Raw genomic sequence first — 21,490 nt, 5'->3', positions numbered from 1 at the left:
CCTCGGGGATCCTATCAGAATTGGCCGGGTTCCTGGAGGAGCCGGGTGCACTTGGTCCCGGGAGGGAGGGAGGGTGTGTGCAGCACCCTCCCCGTACCACCCCATGTCACACCCCCCCCCAGTGCCCTTTGGGGACACTGGGAGTTCTGGCTGCAGGCTGGTCCCCCGGTCTGGCCACCAGCTGACTGTTCCTGCCACAGCTTTTGTACTCAAAAGAGTGTGTGCAAAATTGTGCTTTCAGTAACCTCATGTGAGGGCTTTTTTCCCCTTCAATATGTCTTTATTGATTTCAGAGAGAGGAAGGGAGAGGGAGAGAGATAGAAACATCAATGATAAGAGTCATTGATCGACTGCCTCGTGCACCCCCCCCCCCCCGGGATCAAGCCCACAACCTGGGCATGTGCCCTGACCGGGGATTGAACCGTGATTTGGATCATCAACATTGATGCTCAACTGCTGAGCCTTGCTGGCCAGGTGAGGATTTTTAAAAAAAAAATGTTTTCATTGACTTTTGGTGAGAGAGGAACGTTGATGTGAGAGAAGCATTGATCGGCTGCCTGCTGCACAACCCCTAATGGGGATCGAGCCCCAAACCCCGGCATGGCCCCTGAACTGGGAATTGAACTGGCAACCCCTTGGCGCTTGGGATGACACTCAGCCAACTGAGCCACACGGCCGGGCCTCGCGAGAGGACTTCTGCAGGCATGAGGATATTCAGACTGTGCCATCCCTGTGTGGCCACAAAGTGACCTCCACTCCTGACAACGGCACTTGAGTTTACAGAATTCTCCTTGAAAACACACCCCTCGGCTTCTAGTGAGCGTCGAGGGGGAGGCCACGGGGAGGCTGGCGCCGAGTCTGCTCTTGTCAACCGAGGTATCAGATCAGACGCCCCGATAGGCCTGCTGGGGCCTCTGGCCTTCCATCGGCCGATCAGAGCGCCCCATAAGGCCCTGATGCTGCGGCTCGCCCCCGGATAGGGCCCCAAGGCACTGGGCTGAGCTTTGTCCCCGTGGAGTGGCCTTTGTCCCTGGGGTGCCACCTTTGTCGTAGGAGCTCACGAAGCCCCAAGACCTAGTCTCATGAATACCAGTGTACGGCCGTTTTGTTTTTACACGGAACCCGCCACACATGCCCGCTTTTTAAAAAAAACTTTTTTATATAGAAATATGTTGAAATTTCCTGTCTGCTGGTGTCTTCTCTCCCTTTTTCTGGCTTTGGGGACTCTGTCACCTTCTAAGCTGTCCTTCCTTTCACTTGGCTGGGTGTCGGGAGGAGAGGAGCCGGGCCAGCCCAGTCCGACCCGAGGTCCACGCCCCCGTAGGTTTGCCATGTTCCACAAGGTCAGGATTCCTCGCCAGGACCTCCTGAATCGGACTGGAGACGTCACCCCTGAGGGCACCTATGTCACCCGCTTCAAGGTACAGGTTTCGGCCCTAGGAGCCAGGTTGGGGTGGCAGACCTTGCTGGGTTTGGGTTCTGGTGCCACCAACAGGGAAGGGGGTGCTTGGGTCAGCCACACCTCCAGGGGTCCAGGCGGGATGTCAGACGCTGGCCGCCAGCTGCCCACTAGCCTCCACTCCCCCGCGCCACCCCTGCCAGCCCTCAGGGTTTGTTAGGGAGCCCCCGTCACTGCTGTTCCCCGCAGAGGGTTCAAAGATGGAAGGTTGCTTGGCCCACAAATGGGGGTGACAGCGTCCTCTGGTGTCCAGGGCTCAGCGCCCCCTAAATCCACTGGGCGGCACACACAGTGGTGTGGCCTGGGGCCCGCTGCAGTCACAGCCCCCATCGGAGGAGCCGACCACCCTCCCGTGGGGGTCACAGCTCACGGCCTAGACGGCTGTGTCCCCAGAGCACAGGCCTGCCGAGGGCCCTGCCCGGACAGCGGGCCTCACCCCCGGCGCTGAGACAGTGTCACGTGCGCTCGGCGATCAGGAGAGAAACAGCATGAGGCAGGTGCCTTAACGGGAGACGGTCATGGAGAAATAACCGAGTTATACGTGAATAGGAGAGTCAGCCATCGTTGGCGTCCATGGAGGACGAGATCAAGCCAGTGGCAGGGAAACCCCGGGGGCGGGGAACGGAAAAGAGAGGGTTTGGGGAGATAGTGACGATAACGGTGTAAGTTAGAGAAGGAGGGAGAGCGGGCGGGAGAGTGCACACCCAGCACTCGGGGGGCTTCACAGCGTCAGAGAGGACCCCGAGGTCCCCGGGGGGGCTCAGGTCTGCCGCTGAGCAGTAACCCGCAGGGTGCAGGAGCTCAGGCGAGGGCTTAGACTGTGGCGGGCAGTGAGTTTAAATGTGCATTTTTAAATTTTTTTTTCTTTATTAATATATCTTTATTGATTTCAGAGAGAGGAAAGGAGAGGGAGTGAGAGAGAAACATCAGTGATGAGAGTCATTGATGGAGCCCACAACCTGGGCATGCGCCCTGACCGGGAATCGAACCCCGATCGCCTGGATCCCAGGTGGACGCTCAGCCGCTGAGTCACACCTGGCCCGGCTGGGCTAAATGTGCATTTTTTTAAAAACATTTTTTTATTGATTTCAGACAGGAAGAGAGAGGGAGAGAGAGAGAAACAGTGAGAGAGAGTCACTGATCGGCTGCCTCCTGCAGGCCCCCTGCTGGGGGTTGACCCGTGACCGCCTGGTCCGTGGTCAGTGCACAACCACTGGGCCACGCGCCGGGCCCATCCCTGCGTCTCTCTCCCTGACCGGCCACGCTTCTGGTCACCCTTCCCCGCAGGACAGCCGGCAGCGCTTGGGAGCGTCCCTGGGCGGCCTGTCCGCGGGCCGGGTCTGCATCGTGAGCATGTCCGTCGTGAACCTGAAGCTGGCCGTGTGCATCGCCCTGCGTTTCTCAGCCACACGGCGACAATTTGGGCCCACTGATGACGGGGAGGAGATACCAGTCCTCGAGTACCAGCTGCAGGTCAGCCTCCCGAGTGTAATTCCGTTTTCTTTCCGGTGCACCCGCAGATACACCCTATTTCCAGGTAGCTGCTGTTTGGTTACAAGGAGTTGAGCAAACCTGTTTGGACAAATTCCAGAGCAGTGAACAGCAGTCACCAGGGAGGCAGCAGCCTCTGGGCAGGGAGGCTTTTAGTTAATGGTCTTTAACTAAAAGCAGTCTGTGGGACGCCCCAAATAAGGAAGCCGGAGACGCCCTTTGGGGAAACAGGTGTGTGCTTCTTACCTGAGGGCCCCGCAGGCTTTGGCAGGTGGCCTTGCGCACCCAGGGCACTGACTCATCCATCCCATCCTAGGAAACCACCCGAGTGTGCAGGACTGTCCGCTGGGATGTCACTCAGAGTAGCAGGTCCCCAGAGCTGGGACAGCCGATGATCCCCTGGGGAGGGGGCTGTGCATGTTATCACGGCCAACAGCCATCCACACACACCACGGTTCCCAGCTTGCAGGTGGGGGACTGATCCGGTAGGTGACTCCTGTCAGAGATCGCTGGCTAGGTCTGGCCCAGGCCTTGGGCCAAGCTACACGTAGGCAGAGGTGCATTTGAGTTTAAGCTTCAAGAAGTTGTGACCTTCACAGTTGTTTTAATGCTTGTACTACAGCAGCGAATCTGCTTTAGCAACCGGTCAGGAGATGCAGAGTGCCCTGCCTCATGCCCGTGGCATGCATTTCCCACCACCGCTAGTCCCGGGCCTTCCCGAGGTCACCATGCATCTGGCCACCTGGGCATCGGGGTGGCTCAACAGTTCCGAGAGCCCACTTGAGCCACAATGCTGGGGCTCTAACCCCAAATCGCCCCGTCTGCTGTGTGCCCCTGGGCCAGGCACTGACCTCTCTGTGCACTAGTTTCCTCTAGCCCCTCTTCTTGGGTGGTTACGATTAAATACGTTACTATGGGAGAAGCAGCGGCCCAACGTCAGGCACTTAACATTCGGTAACGACCCGTGATGGTGGTGACTGTTTCCCGGGTCTTTTCAGGCTCCTCCCCCTCTCGCCCCCCTCCATCCACTCGACCTTGGCTGAGACACGCTCCTGCCTCTGAGGAACTTCTGGCTCTTCGTGAGCCTCAGTTTCCCCATTTCCCCCCTAGGCTCACAAAGCACCAGGTGTCACCGGTCAGTCCCACTGTCTGGGCGTAACAGGCCGGTTTTGCTAGTTCCCAGGGGGACTGACACGCACTGTGCCATTCGTCACTTTGGGGGAGACTGCGGCGAGAGCCGGGCACGCAGGGCTGCATGTGGCTCGGTTGTGCCTTGGAGTAAGGTGGTCGGGGGTGGGAGATGGAACTGGCTGAATTTCGTGGAAGTACCCGAGATGAGTAGGGCCTTGCGTGTTCGGTGGGACAGTGGCTGGTGATTTCCCATCACTCCTGACCTGCGGCCTCGCTCCCAGGTTCCGATCTCAGGGCCACCGCGAGGCACCGTCTCCCTGAGCACGGGGGTGTGCTCATGCCCGGTTGTCCTGTTTCCTTTAGCAGTGGCGCCTGCTCCCGTACCTGGCGGCTGCCTACGCCTTAGACCACTTTTCCAAGTCGCTCTTCCTGGACCTGGTGGCGCTTCAACGAGGCCTTCAGAGGGACGACCGGAGCCCCAGACAGGTGAGTGGCCCTTAAACCAGCCTTTCTTTCAAAACAGTGATAGCCCCTGGCCTTGGGGGTGAAGGCTCCCAGGCGTTCCCTCGCTGTGTCACCTCCTCGGAGCCCGGATCTGAAGGCTGGGCCTGTGCCCCATCCCTGTTCCCTGAGGGCAGCCCCTGACCCGGCTGTGAGTTCAGCTGTCGTCCCGAGAACATGTTTTACACTATCCCCGTGAGCACCCTCAGCAGATTTCAGGGCTCTGATCCTTCCATAAACAACCCACAAAGGTCTGGATCCCACTGATGGGATGGGGATTGACAGCCAAGGACTTGAGCCAGAAACGGGCCTGCAAACCCGCCGAGGTCAGCCTTCTGAATGTCTGCACGGATGGGGTACGAATTGCCCCTCCGTCGCCACCTCACTGCCTGTGGGGCAGGCGGAACCTGCGAGCCACAAGCAGTGTGTTTGCAAACAGATTAGAGGTGCCGTGGGTGGGGTGTGTACAGCCCCCCGAAAGGCCTGTATCCCGTTGGTGCATCCTGGGGCGCTGCCGGAGGCCAGGCCTGGAGGCGCAGGGTGGCCAGCAGGGGGTGCCCGGAGCAGGGCCCGGCTCTGCAGGCCTTCTCCCCAGGAAGGCGGGGGTTAAGCCTGGTTCTCTCCCAGTGTGAGTCACCCAAACCCTTTGCCAGCAGACACGGGAATCGCCTCCTGTTAATAACGTTATAAAGTGTAATCACGGTTTATTCTTCCTGAAACTGGTTTAACCCGGCTCCGCAGGACCTCGGCGTCAGAAACACTTGCTTAGCAGGCCTGCATGCCTCTCTCCCCCAGTTGTTTCTATTAAACACCAAGTAGAAGCAAAGGGTGTTTATAGGACGCGGGAGGCCCAGGCGTGCTGGCCAGGGCACCCTGCAGAGTCAGCGGGATGGCCATCGCCATCGCCGCATGGGGGCCCGGTCCCCCGGCCCCCTCGCCTCAGAGGAACACCCTCTAACATTGTGTGCGATCCCTGCTTTCAGCAGAGGTGGTTGGGACCTTCCACAGCTGCTGCTGTGTCACCTGCATGTCATAGAAATGAGTCGTCAGGCGTAGTCCCCGCAGTTGGCCTCTGCCCTCAGTTCTCCCCTGGGACCCGTTTGCTGAGCAGAGCGGTGGTTCCTGTGTCTCACCACAGTGTACCCATTCTTAAGTGAATCCCCCCTTTTTAAGTACTCACCCGAGGATATTTTATTCATTGATTTTTTAGAGAGAGTGGAAGGGAAGGAGGGAGGGGGAGAGAGCGAGAAACATCGATGTGAGGCATACACATCCACTGGTTGCCTCCCACACGCACCCTGACTGGGGCTGGGGACTGAGCCTGTGACCGAGGCACGTGCCATTGGCCAGACTTGAACCCAGGACCCTTCAGTCCACAGGCCGACACTAACCACGGAGCACACCGGCCAGGGCTGAATCCCGTTTTTTAAGCTAAAAGTGGGTTTCCTCCTTCCATTGTTGGGTGTGTTGGATTGGACAGGAAGGGGCTTGTGCCTTTGACGCCACGGTTGACCCAGCCCCTCCCTCTGGTGTGGGAGCCTCCTTTCACCTGTTTTTGGGTTTATCTCTCCCAAGGCAGAGCTCGGACGTGAGATCCACGCCCTGGCGTCGGCCAGCAAGCCCCTGGCCTCATGGACCGCCCAGCGGGGAATCCAGGAATGCCGGGAGGCATGCGGAGGACACGGCTACCTGGCCAGTAGGTTTCGGAGACGCATGTGGCGATTTCCTGTCCTTACCCCTATCACCTGACTCCAGACCAGGGGTCAGCAAACTACAGCCTGGGGACCAAACCAGCTGTCCCCCGTTTTTATGGGCAAAGTTTAATTGGGGCACGGCCACGCCCATTCATTCACGCGCTTTCTGTGGTCAGGTTCACACTACAACCTGTGGGGTTTAGTGGTCTCAACAGTGCCTGAAGGTGCTCACTGTGAGCCCCTCTTCAGAACAAGTTTGCCATCCCCCGGCCTGGACAGGCCCCCAGGTTCCGATGCCTAATGTTCCCGGAAACATGGAACCCGGAGTAATGAGCGTGGAGGACCCCGGAGAGCGCCTGAAAACCAGAGCGGGAGGGAGGTTCTCTCTTCACCTGGATCCTAACTTTCTGGTTAACGACTTGGCAGTAAACTGGCACCTGCTTTTTGTTCTGATGAAAAATTCTTAAACTTAGGAGAGTGCGTTTTTAGGGGCCTTGGCCCTTGTTTGGAAAGCTGGCGTGTGGATAGGAGAGGGGGTAACTGATAGCCTGGGACCCAGTCCTGGCTCTGCCGCCCACTAGCGATGTAACTGGGCAAGCTGTCTGACCCCACTGGGCCTCAGCGTTTTTATCTGTGAAATGGGGCCGGGGATTGAGCCTGCAACCGAGGTACGTGCCATTGGCCAGACTTGAACCCAGGACCCATACTCTCCCACAGCCAAGGTCCTTGCAACGATTAAGTGAGTTAATACGATAAAAGTGTTTAGCGCAGTGCCGGGCAGCTAGGACGTGCTCAGTGACTTTTACCGGCTGTTGCTACTTGAGTTGTCAGTATTACAGCCATCATTGTTTGCAGCTTACCTGCCAAACTTCCTGTGTCCCGATCTTAAGTAACTGATCGGTAAGACCTCGCTCACTCTGAGGAGGCCACATGCACACTCCAGACCACGGACTGGGCGGAGCCCGTCCTGACAGTTCATGCCTTTCACGCCGCCCAGCGCGTCTCAGCTTCCTGCCCAGCTGAGCGTCCCGGTGGCGGCCTGTGGCTATTTGCCCCCTTCCGGTGAGGGTGCGTCCCAGTTACCTCTCGAGTGGGGTTGCCTGCGGGGTGGCCCTGAGCACCCCACGCTCCTCCGCTTCTCCCCGTTACTCACTGACGTGCTGGAAATCGCCGGCTCCGCGCCAGCTACTCACTTACGTGCTTTGTTCTCCGAGAAATGCGCTTTGTAGTTCTTGTTTGTTGTTGTAGCTCCTGGAGACGCTATAAATAGCTTAGAGTGAGGAAACTGGACCCCGCAGCCCTGCAGACAGCAGGAACGCCCGACTCGTGTCCTTACGTAGACAAACGCCGGGCTCAGGCCGGAGGGGCCCACGGCAGCAAGCAGGCACGACCAGCCTTCATCCTGGCTTAGGTGTCGGTTGCAAATTATCTCTCTAAGGTCGCTCCCCGCTCTCCACCTTCAGTGGTCCAACCCTGGGAACATCAGGGTGTGACAGGTGACCACAGCCCGGCAGTGTGGGCCTGAGGAGTGAGGGTCCCACCTCTCCCTGCCCCTCCCAGCCCAGCCTCACATTCCAGCAACATTCTCGCCAGGGAAAGGCGACCCCGACAACAGTGAGGGTCCAGAAAGCACAGATTATAAAACACGCGAAAGAATCGGGTTACTTCCCTAGCGGGAGAGACAACAGGAGCGAGAGTGCTCTCAGGTACTTGGACTTGCTTGTGTGAAGGGTTCACTCAGCTGTGGGCGGTGCCCAGCTCCCCGAGCCCGTCACTGACCCCCACGCTGCAGGCAGCTTCGCCAGGCGACCCCGCGTGTGGGGGTGCTGATAACGTCACGCTCCTGAGCACTTACTGCCGCCCAGCTCGGCTGGGAGCGGCCGGTTCCCCACCGATCCCCCACTGGCCGTCCCTGTGCGTCCCCACAGCGGCGCTGCTGCGGACAGCGGTGGGGGCCCTGCCGGTGGGGAAGGGCGGGTGGGGGTGTGGAGCAAGGTGGGAAGTCCTGTCCCGGCCGCGGGGCCCAGGACCCGTGTTCCCAGGCAGTGACGGGCGTGCCTCCCGCGGGCACCTGACACGGAGGCCTGTGCGCTCGTTGCAGTGAACCGTCTGGGCAGCCTCAGGGACGACAACGACCCCAACTGCACCTACGAGGGCGACAACAACGTGCTGCTGCAGCAGACCAGCGGCTACCTGCTCGGGCTGCTCGGGCGCTCGGGCCCAGGTGAGCACCGCCCGCCGGGCACCTGGGCCAGGCAGCCCTGACGTGCTGGGCCTGCCGGCACGTGGGGCCCAGGCGAGCATTATCTGCTGGGCACATGGGTTCCCAGGTGAGCACTATCTGCCCAGCCTGCTGCCACGTGGGGCCCAGGTGAACACTATCTGCCGGGCACATGGGTTCCCAGGTGAACACTATCTGCCGGGCACATGGGGTCCCAGGTGAACACTATCTGCCGGGCACATGGGGTCCCAGGTGAGCACTATGCCCAGCTTGCTGGCACGTGGGGCCCAGGTGAGCCCTATCTGCCCAGCCTGCCGGCATGTGGGGACCCAGGTGAGCACTATCTGCCGGGCACGTGGGGCCCAGGTGAGCACTATCTGCCGGGCACGTGGGGACCCAGGTGAGCACTATCTGCTCAGCACATGGGGGCCCAGGTGAGCACTATCTGCCCAGCCTGCTGGCACGTGGGGGCCCAGGTGAGGCTCCTCTGAGCTCTTGAGCAGCCTCTGAACTCACACAGCTGGGTTCTCAGGCCCCAGAGTTAGCTCTTCTCTCAAGACAGACCCCGTGTTTGCAGGAAGGGAGGTGTCATTACACTGTGATTGACCAACTCCCCAAGTCATTGCTGAGGCGGGTGGGGGAGGACCCCTCCCCTAGGCATGCCCTGTGCCTGGATTCCCCCGGCTTTCCCCAGCGAGACTTGTGTACTCCTAGGTGGTACTCGTTTCGAGAGCCCGCTGAAGAGTGTGGACTTCCTGGAAGCCTACCCCGCCATCCTTGGCCAGAGGTTCGAGGTGGCCAGCCTCCAGGACTGCTTGGACTCCTCAGGTAGACACCCTGCCTGCCTGCTCCGTCCTGACCGGCGCAGGTGCCGTGTGTGGGGCAGCGGGTGACGGCGGCCGCGGAGAGCCCTGGACGTTAGTTCGCCCTCACCCTTCCATCCAGCACCTCCTGTGCTGACGCTGAGCAGGCGCTGACTCTACAGGCGGCCTGGAGGCAGCCCGTCCGCCCAGCCCCCGGCCCGGCAGGCCCTCAGCCTGGGAGCTGGGCCCGCGCCCTTGACCTCCCTCTAGGGAGGGCTCACGGCTCACTCTGCAGATGTGCTCTGAGCACCTGTCTGCGCAGCCTACTGGGTGCATGAGTGGCTGAGACCCGGGTCCCTGCTCTCACGGGCTTCAGTCTAGCGTGGGGGTGGCCACACAGGCACATCAGAGGCCTGGTCACAGAAGCGGGAGGCCTGCCAGGCAGTGTCCCGCATAGGCTGGGCCGGCCACAGTCTCCTGAGGCAGTCGCCCTGCAGCTGAGGTCTCAGTGGAAAAAACAGGCCGGCTGTGGGGGCCTGAGGGACAGATGTCCATCCAGGGCCGTGGGAACCACTAGGTGATCCTGAGCCAGAGTGCAGCTGACCGGTCAGGGTTTGTGTCGTCTGCTTTGAAATGCTGTTGTGGGGAAAAGGCAACCAGTGGAGGGGAGAGAAGGTGGTGGCCTGGGCAGGATGGTGGTGGGGTCAGACGGTGGTGGTGGTGATGGAGAGGGGCACAGACCGGAGCCGCCGGGACTTGCACGGAGTGGCCGGGGCACAGGGGAGGGCCCAGGTGCTGTTTGTGCCCCACATGCCCCCTTAGCTCAGGGGCGCCCAGCGGCTTGTCCGAGGAGGGACAAGAGCCAGGTCAGAACAGAGCCCGTACGCTCCAAAGCTCCGGATCACCCATCCCAGCTTCCAGGGGCTCCGACGGCCATCCGGCTGAGATGTCACAGAAAGGCCGGGTCGGAGCTTCTGCCCTCTTCCCTGCAGTCTCAGCCCCGGCAGGGGCTTGGTCACGGAGCCGGTGTCCCAGCCACTGGGCAGCGCTAACCTTTCCTGTGAGACCCCAAGAAACTGGACAAGCAGCCTTCCTGCCACGAGGGGGTCGTGGGGCTCCCCCAGGCCGCCTGGCTCTGCTCCTGGCCCCTCCACCCCCTGCCTCGCTTTCCTCGCCTGCACCCAGGGTCACAGCCGTTCCTATTGAGTCGGCTTCCGTGGGGATGGAGGAGCCAATGCATGGAAAGCGCTCAGCATGGCGCTGGGCACCCTGCGGTCAATCACTACCCAGGACTACAGACACCCAACCTTGTTACAGCTGTTCAATCACAAAATTACCCTCCAGATGACATTTATTCCACTGGATACTGTACGCAGAGCGCCTTTGGCGTGGGAGGAGGGCCCCTGCCTGGCGGTCAGGAGACCCCAGTGTGAGTGTCCCCCGGGGGCATTGCTGGGTCCGCTGGGTGAAGGAGTGGCCACCCTCCCTCACCGAAGGACAGAGAGCACTTGACATCATAGCACCAGTAGCTGCAAGCTCTTCCGAAGAGGTGACAACGACAGAGCGGGACACTGTCATCGTCACCATTGTCATCATGGTCACAGTCATCAGCGTCATCATCAGGAAACTTCTCGCGAGTTTCTCCCTGGGCGCCAGCTTTTGGGACAGCTTCTCTGACCCTCGCTAACCTGACCGCTCGCCTGCCTGGGGCGCAGCGGACACTCCGGAAGGCGTTTCTGATGGTTGCTGACCCCGCCCACCCCACTGTCACCAGGGCCCTGGAGCACGACCTCACCCTTCCAGCGACGTCACCCCACTCAGAACATTCTCTTCCCCGAAACCGCCACCGGCCGTGAAACGGAAAGCAAACCCGGCCGCCAGCCTCTCAGGGCGCCCGCCGCGCCCGGCCCCGCCGCCCGCCGGTCCCTCCCGACACCCGACCCGAGGCAGTGTCTGCACCAGCCTCGGGTCAGGCTCCAGGGCAGCGTCATCTGTTTTTCCTCCGAGTGCCCTAATTTTTGCAGGATCCAACCAAGTGAAAACATTTTCTGGAGGGGAAAAAAAAAAACAACTAAAAGTTATTTGGCGAGAGTGGCTTGGCACCGCACCCTGGCACTCTCCTCGGAGCACAGAAAAGGGAGCGCAGCCACAGCCGGCCCCGTCTCCAGGGCATTCGGTCATCCAGCCCCACAGCTTGGGGCTGGCCTCGTTTTTAAAAACTGCATAAGAGATTTATGACCCTGGAGCTCGGTGGGACCGGAGGCCCTAGGCCTTTGCAGTATCGAGCGAGGCCCGTTCGGAAGGGCAGGAGGTTTTCCTGCAGGGAGTAAGACGGTTGGAGAGGGAGGGGCAAGCGCGGCTCCGTCAGGGCCCGATGTAGGCAGATGCTCGCGCGGGAGCCGGGAGGACGGGCTTCACCCGCCGACCTGCGCCGTCGCTTAGTGATGTGAGCCCATCTCTTCTGTAGTTGGCTGTTTGCAAAAACATTAAGTAATCACAGCTCCGTGTGTTTGTTGCTGTGACAACTGTGTGTATGTGTGTGCAGGGGGGCGGGGTCCACGCTGCCCCGGGGTGCGGCTCGGGCTGGGTCCCGAACCCCACGGTGCCTCAGTGTCCCTTGTCATGGGCGGGGAGGAGATGAAGTCAGCCCCACGCTGCTCCTGGCAGGGGCCTGGCCACGTGGCGGGGCCACTGTCCCGAGCCCTCCCTGGGGCACGAGAGATGCCGGGTGAGCTCTGCCGTGCACTTGCGGTTTCCCAGGAAGCCGGCTCCAAGCTGGGTCTCGGAGGCCGGGAGGAGCACGTCTGGGTAGCAGGCGGCCATACAGGAGCGCCTGTGGGGCCCTCTGTTGGGACCCGAGTCCTGGACACCTGTCAGATGCTCTCCGCACCCGTGGGGCGCTCCGTCGTTACCCGCGTACTGGACGCCCGCTGGCTGCTCCTTCCTCAGTTTCTCCTGTCTCCGGTCTTGCAGTGCCCCTGGCGGCCTATGAGTGGTTGGTCTGTTACCTGCTCCGAGAGAGTCACCAGAAACTCAGTCAAGAGAAGAGATCGGGAAGCGGTGACTTTGAAGCAAAGAACAACTCTCAGGTACGTGCTTGCTTGAAAAATTGCTCCGTTTATTATTTTCCCCTAATTTTTGTGCTGCGGGGTCCTGACGAAAGCGACCCCAGTCCTTCGGCCCCCGTGACCTTGGGCCCTGGCCTGACACCTGCACCTGGGTTTGCTGTGGGGATGGGGGTGCCCCCCCAAGCCATGCTGGGTTGTGGAAAAGATTGTGAGCGTCATATTTGAAGTGCCCGATGGTGCCCGGCCCATCCGCCCTAGCTGGGGTTACGGGAGGGGGGGCCCTCGGGCTGCAGGAACCTCAGACACGCCCAGGGGCTGGGACACCAGCCAGGCCCTGACCTACCGACCGAGCGATGGCTCAGCGGCTCCCATGAGGCTGCACCAGTGCTCTGCCTGTGGTTTTTCTTTGTTTTTTTGTTCTTTTTTACCGGAGGATATTTTTTCCATTGCTTTTTAGAGTGGAAGGGGCGGAGGGAGGGGGGAGAGAGAAAAACATCGATGTGAGAGACATGGATTGATTGCCGCCTGCACGCACCCCGACCAGAGCCAGGGATTGAACCTGCAGCCGAGGTTACGTGCCCTTGACTGGGATTTGAACCTGTGGCCCTTCAGTGTGCAGGCGGACGCTCTAACCACTGGGCAACGCCACCAGGGCTGCCTTTGGTTTTTCAGAGTCATTATCACCCTTCCCCTGGAGCCTCGGTGGGCGTGGTCCCGGGTCCTCACACTGGGCAGGGCTGTCTGGTGTCCTTGTGTCCTGGGAACCTGGGTGCAGGAGCAGGGCCCTGGGACCCAGGGTCTGGGCTGCTGTGACCTGCATCCCACGAACCTGCAGTGATGGTATCGTGGGGAGGAGGCTGTGGGTGTCATCCCTTCCCCTTGGTATTGCTCAGCGAGGCTCCGTATCCCCCCGAGAACTCTGCCTTCCTTGACCCCACCTCCACATCAAGGGGCAGCTTCACCCTCAGGCTCACACAGCCGGGGGGGCTTCTCTAGGGACCTGCGGAGCCCCCCTGCCTTTCGGGTGGGGGGAGGTGGGAATTGGGATGGGGTCTCGATTGGAAAGTCCAGCCAAGGGTGACTGCACCAAGGTCGAACCCGTGGCTTAAAAGCAGTGAACTCAGCAATGCCAGGGTCGGGGAGCTGCGGTTCAGCCACTGCGGCTGGGACAGGAGTCGTGAGACGGTCCCCCTGGGATGGGTTGGGATGACCGCGGGCTTAGTCTCTCGGAAATAGAAATGAAGACCCTTCCCTGAGTCCTGCCAGGGCATCGGGGTTGTCCTGGATCTGACCCCGGAGCATTTTAAGAGTGCACACCGGGCCATTGCTAATGGCCAAGGGCGCTCGGAGCCCTGGGCTGGGCATTCAGGATCTTGAGAGGAGCAGTCCCCTCCCGCGTGGGACTCGGGCGGTGACGGCCACAGAGGGACACTGCAGGCGATGTCAGTGCGGCTGCCCCTGTGTGAGAGGAAACACAAGCTGTGGAGAAGAGAGGACTCGGCTCACGGTTCCTGAACAGCAGTGAGGCGATAAACGCAGTCACGGCAGGCCGAGGACCGGGCGACGGGCACCATGTGACCGACAGCATCCCCAGCGGGCTGGAGGGGCAGCCGTGAGGTCTGACCGAGAACCAGTGCCAGGGACGCGCAGGCTGATGGACAGTCCCCGGTGGATGGACGGCAGGAACTGCCGTCTTTGGAGAACTTACTGTTTAGTTAAAATGTGAAACGTGCCTCCTCTTTGACCCCAGGGGGACGGTTATTTTCTTCATCTACTTGCTCCCACCAGTAGCGACTGCCACTTACTGTTGACCCAAGCGAGCCGGACGTGCCCAGGAGATTCTTTAAATAAAACAAAGATGTGTTTGTCACATCTTTTGGCTGGTGACCCTGTCATGTGTTCAGAGTGAGAAATATAACAAGGTCGGCATGAGGTGTCCCCGCCTTGAATTCCAGCCTCACCACTCCTGCCTGGCACCGGCCTGACCCGAGCTCCTGGGGACACTGTCCAGGGTCACCTGTGCCTCCGAAGACAGCCTAGAATGTTTTCCCCACACGGGACACTTCACACCGTTGTCTCGGATGGATGAGATCAGAGCCAATGCCCCAGGTTCCCCGCGTACCTGCACCGGGGCCGGCCTTGACCCCGAGCCCCGTGACCCTGGGGCCCAGCTCTTCTCCCTGGACTGCACAGCTCACCTCTGGACTTGGACAATTTGGAGTTTATTGCTTTGAATCTCCCTTGTTAAAATACCCTCCGAGTAGAGTAGGGCAGAACCGATACCTGGATCCCGGCTGGCTCATCGCTCCGCTCCCGAGGCTGCAGGCTTACTGGGGGGGGGGGGGGGGGTTCATGAGGAGGGGGCTGGCGCTGGGACCCGCAGGGACTGGGCCGGAAGGGCCGCCCCTGACTTTAGACTGCGACGGCCTCACTGGGTGGTCTCCCCAGACATCAGCTCCAAGGTGGCCGCTGCTCTGCTCCAGCTCTAGCTGGCGGTCTGGGAGGTCCCCCCGTGGCTCCCTGATGGGCCCGGGAGGCCCCCCGTGGCTGCCGTGACGTGGCAGCTGCTCTGCTCCAGCTCTGGCTGGCGGTCTGGGAGGCCCCCCGCGGCTCACCGATGGGCCCGGGAGGCCCCCTGCAGCTCACTGATGGGCCTGGGAGGTCCCCCCGTGGCTCACTGATGGCCCGGGAGGCCCCCCGCGGCTCACCGGTGCGTGGCCGTTTGCAGGTGTATTGCTGCCGCCCCCTGGCCTTGGCGTTCCTGGAGCTCACTGTGGTGCGCAGGTTCCACGAGCACACGCACCAGCCCGGCGTCCCGCCCCAGCTGCGGGCCGTGCTCCGTCGGCTCAGTGCCCTCTACGGCCTGTGGTCCCTGAACCAGCACAGCGCCCTGCTCTACCGAGGTGAGGCCTCTGGCTGCAGCGCCCCGCCCCGCGCTGGTGTGACACTGCAGGTGCTGAGCGAGCCTGGGACCGAAAAGGAGCCCAGGTGCCACAGCGAGGAAGCGGGAGGGCAAAGCAGCCTCAGGCTGGCGCCAGCCCATGGACAGAGATAGGAGCTGGGCGGCTGGGGGCACCCCCAGGAGTACCCAGGCTGGGGACCCAGGGGGCTTCCTGGAGGAGGTGTTGCTGGGAAGACTGGTGGGGATGGAGCTAAGCCTGGGTTTCTCAGCTGTTTTCCATCATCGCCTCCCTTGAGCCCCTTTCCCCGGGCGCCTGCAGACCACCCCTCCTCAGGCCCTGGGCTTTGCCTGCCCCGTGCCGGCCTTTGCTCCACCGCCCCAGCTCCTGGCCGTGACCTCCTGGCGTGAGCTCAGTGAGGCAGCGGGTCCCTGCCCGGGGCTGCAGCTCAGCTGGCTGGGGCAGAGCGACGCATCTTCAGGCAAAACGGGCCGATCGGAGGAGCTGCTTGAGGACGGTGGGGCTGCTTGTGGGTGATTCTGGACGTCGGGTCGCAGACCCCGGGGTTACCAGCACTGTGCTTACAGGTGGCTACTTTTCTGGCGAGCAGGCAGGAAAAACGGTAGAGCGCGCCATCCTGGAGCTGTGTTCGCAGGTGAGTCGCGGGCCCCCCTGCGCGTTCGCAGTGCACCTGGGCCGCCTGTGACCGCGGCCACCCCGCTCCCACGCGCTCGTGTGCTCTCAGCCGAGAGGAGCAGGGAGGTCGCCGGAAAACGTGCTCGTGCCTGAAGCTTCAGGAAAAGGGCAACTCTGGGGGAATATCTCAGAATCTATACACACATGGCCCTGATGCCCTTTTTACAGCTAATCGATAACACTCCCGAGCACATCAGGTTCCTCAGCCTCCAGTCTCAGTTCATTTCACGGTATCTCACATTTCATGTTTTTCTTTCACCTTTTTCCACCCGGAAAACTCAGGCGGCCCTGATCCCCACGGTGGCCTCGTGACGCTCTGTCCAGTAGAAGGTTCCGCCAGGACGGGCGTGTTTGGGAGCCGCACTGTCCCACCAGCCGCCACTGGCTGGGGTGCCCGCAGTGGCAGGGTGGCTAGGAGTTTAATTTTCTTTCACTTTAATTAGTTTAAAGCGAGAGCGCCACACGTGCTGTGGCCGCCACACTGGGCCGCGCAGCTGCACAGAGGGAGCTGAGTCCTGGCTCCGCGGGGGCAGGAAGTGAGTCACCCCCGTGTAGTCAGACGCCCCCGTGGTGGCGCTGGGCCATCGCAGTCACCCCGGCAGCGTGTGCAGGGCTGACGAGCCCCAGCCGACATCTCTGCCGGGTTTAGGCCTCTCCAGGTTGATGCCACAGCACCCAGCGCCCTCTCCCTGCACTAGGAAGGGTGTCGCTCCAACACCCATGTTGGCCTTTCCCACAACGAGACCAGTGACCCGGAGGCACTGTCCTCTGGTTGATGTTTAAGCAGCTGTCTCCCGGGTGCTCCAGTGCGCTCTCCCCTGTGGCCTCAGCGGCGTGGGATCGCAGCTATAATCGGCCCACCCTGCCTCTCGACCCACCACCTGGTGGCTCCAGGTTCCTCTGCGACCCCCCGGCAGGGGTGTGCGGGCCCTGGGACCGTGAGCACATCAGAGACCAGTGTCCCAGCTGTGGAGATGTCCCCTTTGCCCTGTTTGCTGTGGGTCTTGTTGCTCTGCGCTGACCCCTGTCCCAGAACTCTGCTCAGCACAGCTGTGGGGTTTCACAAGGATTAGAAAAAAGTTTTTGCATTTCAAGAAAATTCTTGGGAGTCTTTTATAAATTCCATCCTGAAGATGAATTTGTGCAACAGACGGAAGGGTAATAAACCGCCGTGGACCTGAGAGCTGCACAAGGACCTTTGCAGGGCTTGGAAATGCCTGCTCCAGGGCACTTTCTGGGCACGTTTTCCTGCATTGGAACAGCCGCTGGTCAGGGGTCTGAGACAAACCAGGCAATGGGCTGCAGGCCTCACTTTTACCAGCAACCCCTACCTGTTGACAAAAAGTAAAACGTCGGGAGTCTTGAGTGGATAGCAACATGGTGAAATATCCAAGGACTCGGGGGGCTGGTGAGAAGATGCCCTGGGCACCGAGCCCCGCGCTAGGGTTACCGTTGCTAGTGGTCGAGCAACAAACTCCAGGGCTCTGTTCCTCCGTGGTCGCCATGGAGATGCGGGGCCTTGCCAAGTGTGTGGCCTTTGTTTTCCAACAGCTGAAAGACGATGCGGTGGCCCTGGTGGACGTGATCGCCCCTCCCGACTTTGTCCTGGACTCCCCGATTGGCAGAGCTGACGGCCAGGTAAAGGCCCTCCTGTGCTCGGTGGGCCCATGTGTGTCAGGGGACCACTCTACTGCACAGCCTGAGGTGACGAACTGCCCAGGCGTCTCCTGGCACCTGCTGGAAATTGTCACACTTGGGCCACAGTGGAAGGAGTGACAGGAGAAGTCGGGGTGGTCTCTTCCCCCAGAGCCTTCCTCTGAGAAATGGGGGTAACGTGGCCCGAGTAGGGCTGTGATGTGGATCCCCGGCCCTGCAACATCTCCCTCCCTCCCGTGGTTCCAGGCCTGGTCTATCCCAGGGCTGGCTCCTGCCCTGTCAGCTGGGCCCCTCACCTCTGGAGTCTCTACTCCCTGGTGGCCCCGTGCTGGCCCCTTATCTCTCCCCCCACCCCTGAATGACTTCTTAAAAAGCTGGTGTCATCAGGCCACTCCTGACTGAGCCCTCCATCAGCATCCCCTGTCCCTGAAATTGCCCCCAGCTCTCTCCCTGCGCCCCAGCCCAGGCCCAGCCTGGCTGGTTCTCCAAGGCCACCGTGCGCTGTGCCCTCTTCCCTCCACCTCCAGCTCACAGTCCCCTCTGCTCGTCTATTGTGCTGGGCTCATCCCACCCCAGGACCTTTGCACCTGCTGTCCCTGTTGCTTGGAGCTCTTCCATTCACTTGGTTCTAAGCAAAATGCTGCCTCTCAGGTCTTCTCAGGCCTCCAGGGAAGTGCCTCCAGATGCACACCCCCAGATGTGCACCCCTACTCTATCCTGCTCTGTGACCTTCAGAGTGCTCATTACTGAACCCACATGTCTTTATGTGACCTCCTCTGCCACATGGAGATGCCAGGCTGGGTGACACTCGAGGTCCGCTCTGTGCCTCCCAGCACTGCTGTCCACAGGCATTGTACCTGTGTTGCCCTGGAGGTGTGCCTGAGGTCTCAGCTGTCGTCAGTGGAGCAGGATCTACCCCCACCCCCACCCCCACCGCCATGTCCTCTCTGTGAGACGCCTGCCGCCAGCTCAGGCTCTGCCTGGAGTGTGATTGGGAGGGGACAGGAGCCTGCACCTGTCCTCAGAGCACACTGAGATTGGTGCTTTACATGATCGCTTCTACAATCATCAGCCTGTCCCAGGAGAGTAGGGCCCTGACCTCTGCCCAGCCTAGGCCATGCCTGGGGCTGGGACGTGAGTACCGGGTGCTGGGTATGGAGCGTGGAAGAGTCCCCATCCAATCCGTGCATGTTTCATGCCCACAGTGCTGGGGGCGAGCCCCACGCCCAGCCAGGCCAGGGGTCATCCAGCCAGGAAGTGACAGAACCGGGATCTGGGTGGAGGTCTGTCTGGAGAGGAGACAGGAGAGCCACCCTCGGCCCCCTGCTGTGGTCAGGGCTGTAGAGGAGACCGTGCTCAGCCCACGGGAGAGGGGCTGGCCTTGGGCGGAGGGGGCTTAGCAGGCGATCAGGCAGGTGGCGTTTGAGGAAGAGGCGGCAGTGGCCTGTCAGAGGGCCTGGCAAATGGCACCCTCCGGGGACCCCTGAGCACACAGGAGTGTCTGCCCGGAGAGAAGGGGCCAGAGTGGCCGAGCACGGGGCCTGCGGCCGCTGTGCAGGGGGCAGCCCAGCCCGTGTTCGGGCAGGTGGGTGGTTGAAGGCCATCCCCATGGTGGGCCCCTGACACCACAACTAGCAGAGGCCTCGCTCGACAGGATGGTTTATACCACGTGCATTTCTCCCAGTTTTAGGGGCTAATGTTTTAACCAGGTGCTGCTAGTAAACTCATTTTAAGTGAGCAAACGCAGCTGTGGGAGATGACCCGAGACGATCATTTAATGAAGCCCGTGCTCCCTACTGTAAGCTGTAACCTCGGATCCGTGACCCAGGGAGGAAAAGCCTGAATCTGCGTCTCTGGAGCCAAGAATAGCAGCCTGTGGGAGCAGAATTGCTAAGTGCATTTAGCAGGTGCAAGGAGAGCGGTTTCTGAAAAGTAAAACGGGTCGATGTCAGCCAGATACAGAACAGGCCCCTTTCCTGTCCCCGCCAGTGGTGGAGGCTTGTCTGGCCCTGGCTCAGGACCTGGGCGCTCGCTGTGCTGGGAGCCGGCAAGACTCGGCCCTCGGCACCGTGCTCCGCGCGGCCACCCTCAGCTGCCGACTGCGTCTCTCCAGTGAGACTTGACTGGAAGCTGTTTGTTTTGAAAGTCCTGGAGGAGACGGCTGGGACATTGTGTGCCAGGCTGCCGGCCCAGGGGACCCAGGGGCCACCCAGCAGGGTCAGCCCGACGGCCGTCATTCTGCCACTCGGCTGCACCTCCACCGTGCCAGCCGGCAGCCTGTGGGTGCCAGGGAATCATCTTGAGCACAAACAAGAAACAGACCCGCCCAACTCTGTCATGGCCACACTTGACCCAGGACGCAGCATTTGTCCTCAGAGAAAAGGCCAAGCAGGGTGTTTACCTCCCAAATGTACTCTATGGTATAATTGCATGTTCCCAATAGTTTCCTACTGGGGAGAAAAGCTTTATAGAAATCAAATGTAAATCATAAAGATTTTTATGAAAAGTGACAGGAGGGCCCTAGCTGGTTTTGCTCAGTGGTTAGAGCGTCTGCCCACGGACCAAAGGGTCTCAGGTTCGATTCCGGGTCCAGGGCATGTACCTGGGCTGCAGGTTTGATCCCTGTCCCTGGTCGGGGCTCATGCGGGACAGCCGATCAATGTCTCTCGCGTCTGTTTCTCCCCTCCCCCCACTCTCTGAAAAGCAATGGAAAAAATAACCTCAGGTGTGGATTAAAAAAAAAAAGTGACGGAGAGAATTTCCCATGTTTGAACAAAAGCTTATAAGCAGAGTTGCTTCTGCACACCGGCCATCGGAGAAATCCTTATTACTGATGCGTGTGTGGTTTTTTGCAGCTCTATAAAAACCTCTGGAACGCCGTCCTTCAGGAGAGCAAGGTGCTGGAGAGGGCGCCGTGGTGGCCAGAGTTTTCGGCCAACAAGCCTGTCGTCGGGAGTCTGAGCGCGAAGCTGTAGCTGCCCGGCACTCGGGCAGCCAGGCCCGATGAAGCCAGTGGAGGACGGACCTCGCGTCCCAGCCCTGCTCTCTGATAACTTGCCTCTGCTCCTGACTGGCTGGTGGCCTTGCACCACCAGGGCCTGGCCCAGCCCAGCCGGACCCTCCTCCTGAGTCCCACCAGGAGGGGCAGCCCCAGAATTCAGGGGTCATCTGCTGTGTGAACAGAAACCCCCTGTGATCGCATCTTCCTAACGGACCGTCAACTTGTGATAAGAGTTTGCACCTGTTTTTCATCCACGGAGCGCAAAGCCGACGGCCCAGGCCCAGGCCTCAGCCTCCTGGTCAGCAGCTGCTGCTCTGCAATCATCGGAGGGTTCACTGGGCTCGCTCACTCGGGGCTGGGCGCTGCCCATCTGATTCTCTGCCCACTCGATTTCACTATGTGATCAAATGGTAACTTTCCTGATTCGCCCTGTAGACTATCTGAACGGCATTGGTTCAGATTTTTAAGAAAAAGAATAAATCGGGTTTATTCCTTGTGTGGAGCTGGACGTTTCCATCCAGGAAATGTTTCCAATGAAAAAAATTTCTAATACTGTGAAAGTCTGGTCAGTTTAATGCCCTGGCCTCCAAGTTATGCGCATGGTGCTCAAATCGGTTTGTTCCTTCAGTCAGGAAACCGGCTGCTCGGCCCAGAGGAGCAGTCGCTCAGCAAACCCTTTCACGCGCCCGCGCCCTCAGCATGGCCCAGGCCTGTGCGTGCCCATTCCCGTCACTGAGACCAGGCTGAGGAGGTCAGGGAGCATCTCCCCCATCACTCGTGTCCTCGGGCAGGCTCGCAGGCTGGCGGCTGGTCCTCACTCTTGGCCCGTCCGTGTTCTCTGGCCACCGGGTGATGCTCCCTGGCCTCTG

General features: G+C 60.5%; 1 protein-coding gene across 4 annotated transcripts in view; it reads left to right on the top strand.

Annotated features, from left to right (window-relative positions):
• Positions 1 to 21,123, top strand: part of ACOX3 (acyl-CoA oxidase 3, pristanoyl) — a 32,734-nt gene extending 11,611 nt beyond the window's left edge. For all 4 annotated transcript variants that reach the window (XM_016195801.2, XM_087828402.1, XM_016195800.2 and 1 more), the window contains exons 8-18: positions 1,325 to 1,421; positions 2,747 to 2,932; positions 4,445 to 4,567; positions 6,158 to 6,278; positions 8,378 to 8,500; positions 9,212 to 9,325; positions 12,274 to 12,389; positions 15,097 to 15,271; positions 15,856 to 15,923; positions 17,516 to 17,602; positions 20,476 to 21,123. In XM_016195801.2, coding sequence (XP_016051287.2) covers positions 1,325 to 1,421; positions 2,747 to 2,932; positions 4,445 to 4,567; positions 6,158 to 6,278; positions 8,378 to 8,500; positions 9,212 to 9,325; positions 12,274 to 12,389; positions 15,097 to 15,271; positions 15,856 to 15,923; positions 17,516 to 17,602; positions 20,476 to 20,595 — 1,330 coding nt within the window. In that variant the 3' untranslated portion in view covers positions 20,596 to 21,123. The remainder of the gene's footprint in view (positions 1 to 1,324; positions 1,422 to 2,746; positions 2,933 to 4,444; positions 4,568 to 6,157; positions 6,279 to 8,377; positions 8,501 to 9,211; positions 9,326 to 12,273; positions 12,390 to 15,096; positions 15,272 to 15,855; positions 15,924 to 17,515; positions 17,603 to 20,475) is intronic.
• The last annotated feature ends 367 nt before the right edge of the window (positions 21,124 to 21,490 follow it).

This window comes from Miniopterus natalensis, chromosome 1, assembly GCF_054644295.1.
Source record: "Miniopterus natalensis isolate mMinNat1 chromosome 1, mMinNat1.hap1, whole genome shotgun sequence".
Lineage (NCBI taxonomy): Eukaryota > Metazoa > Chordata > Mammalia > Chiroptera > Miniopteridae > Miniopterus > Miniopterus natalensis.
The sequence above is the reverse complement of the archived record's forward strand: the minus strand, read 5'-3'. Positions and strand labels throughout refer to the sequence as shown.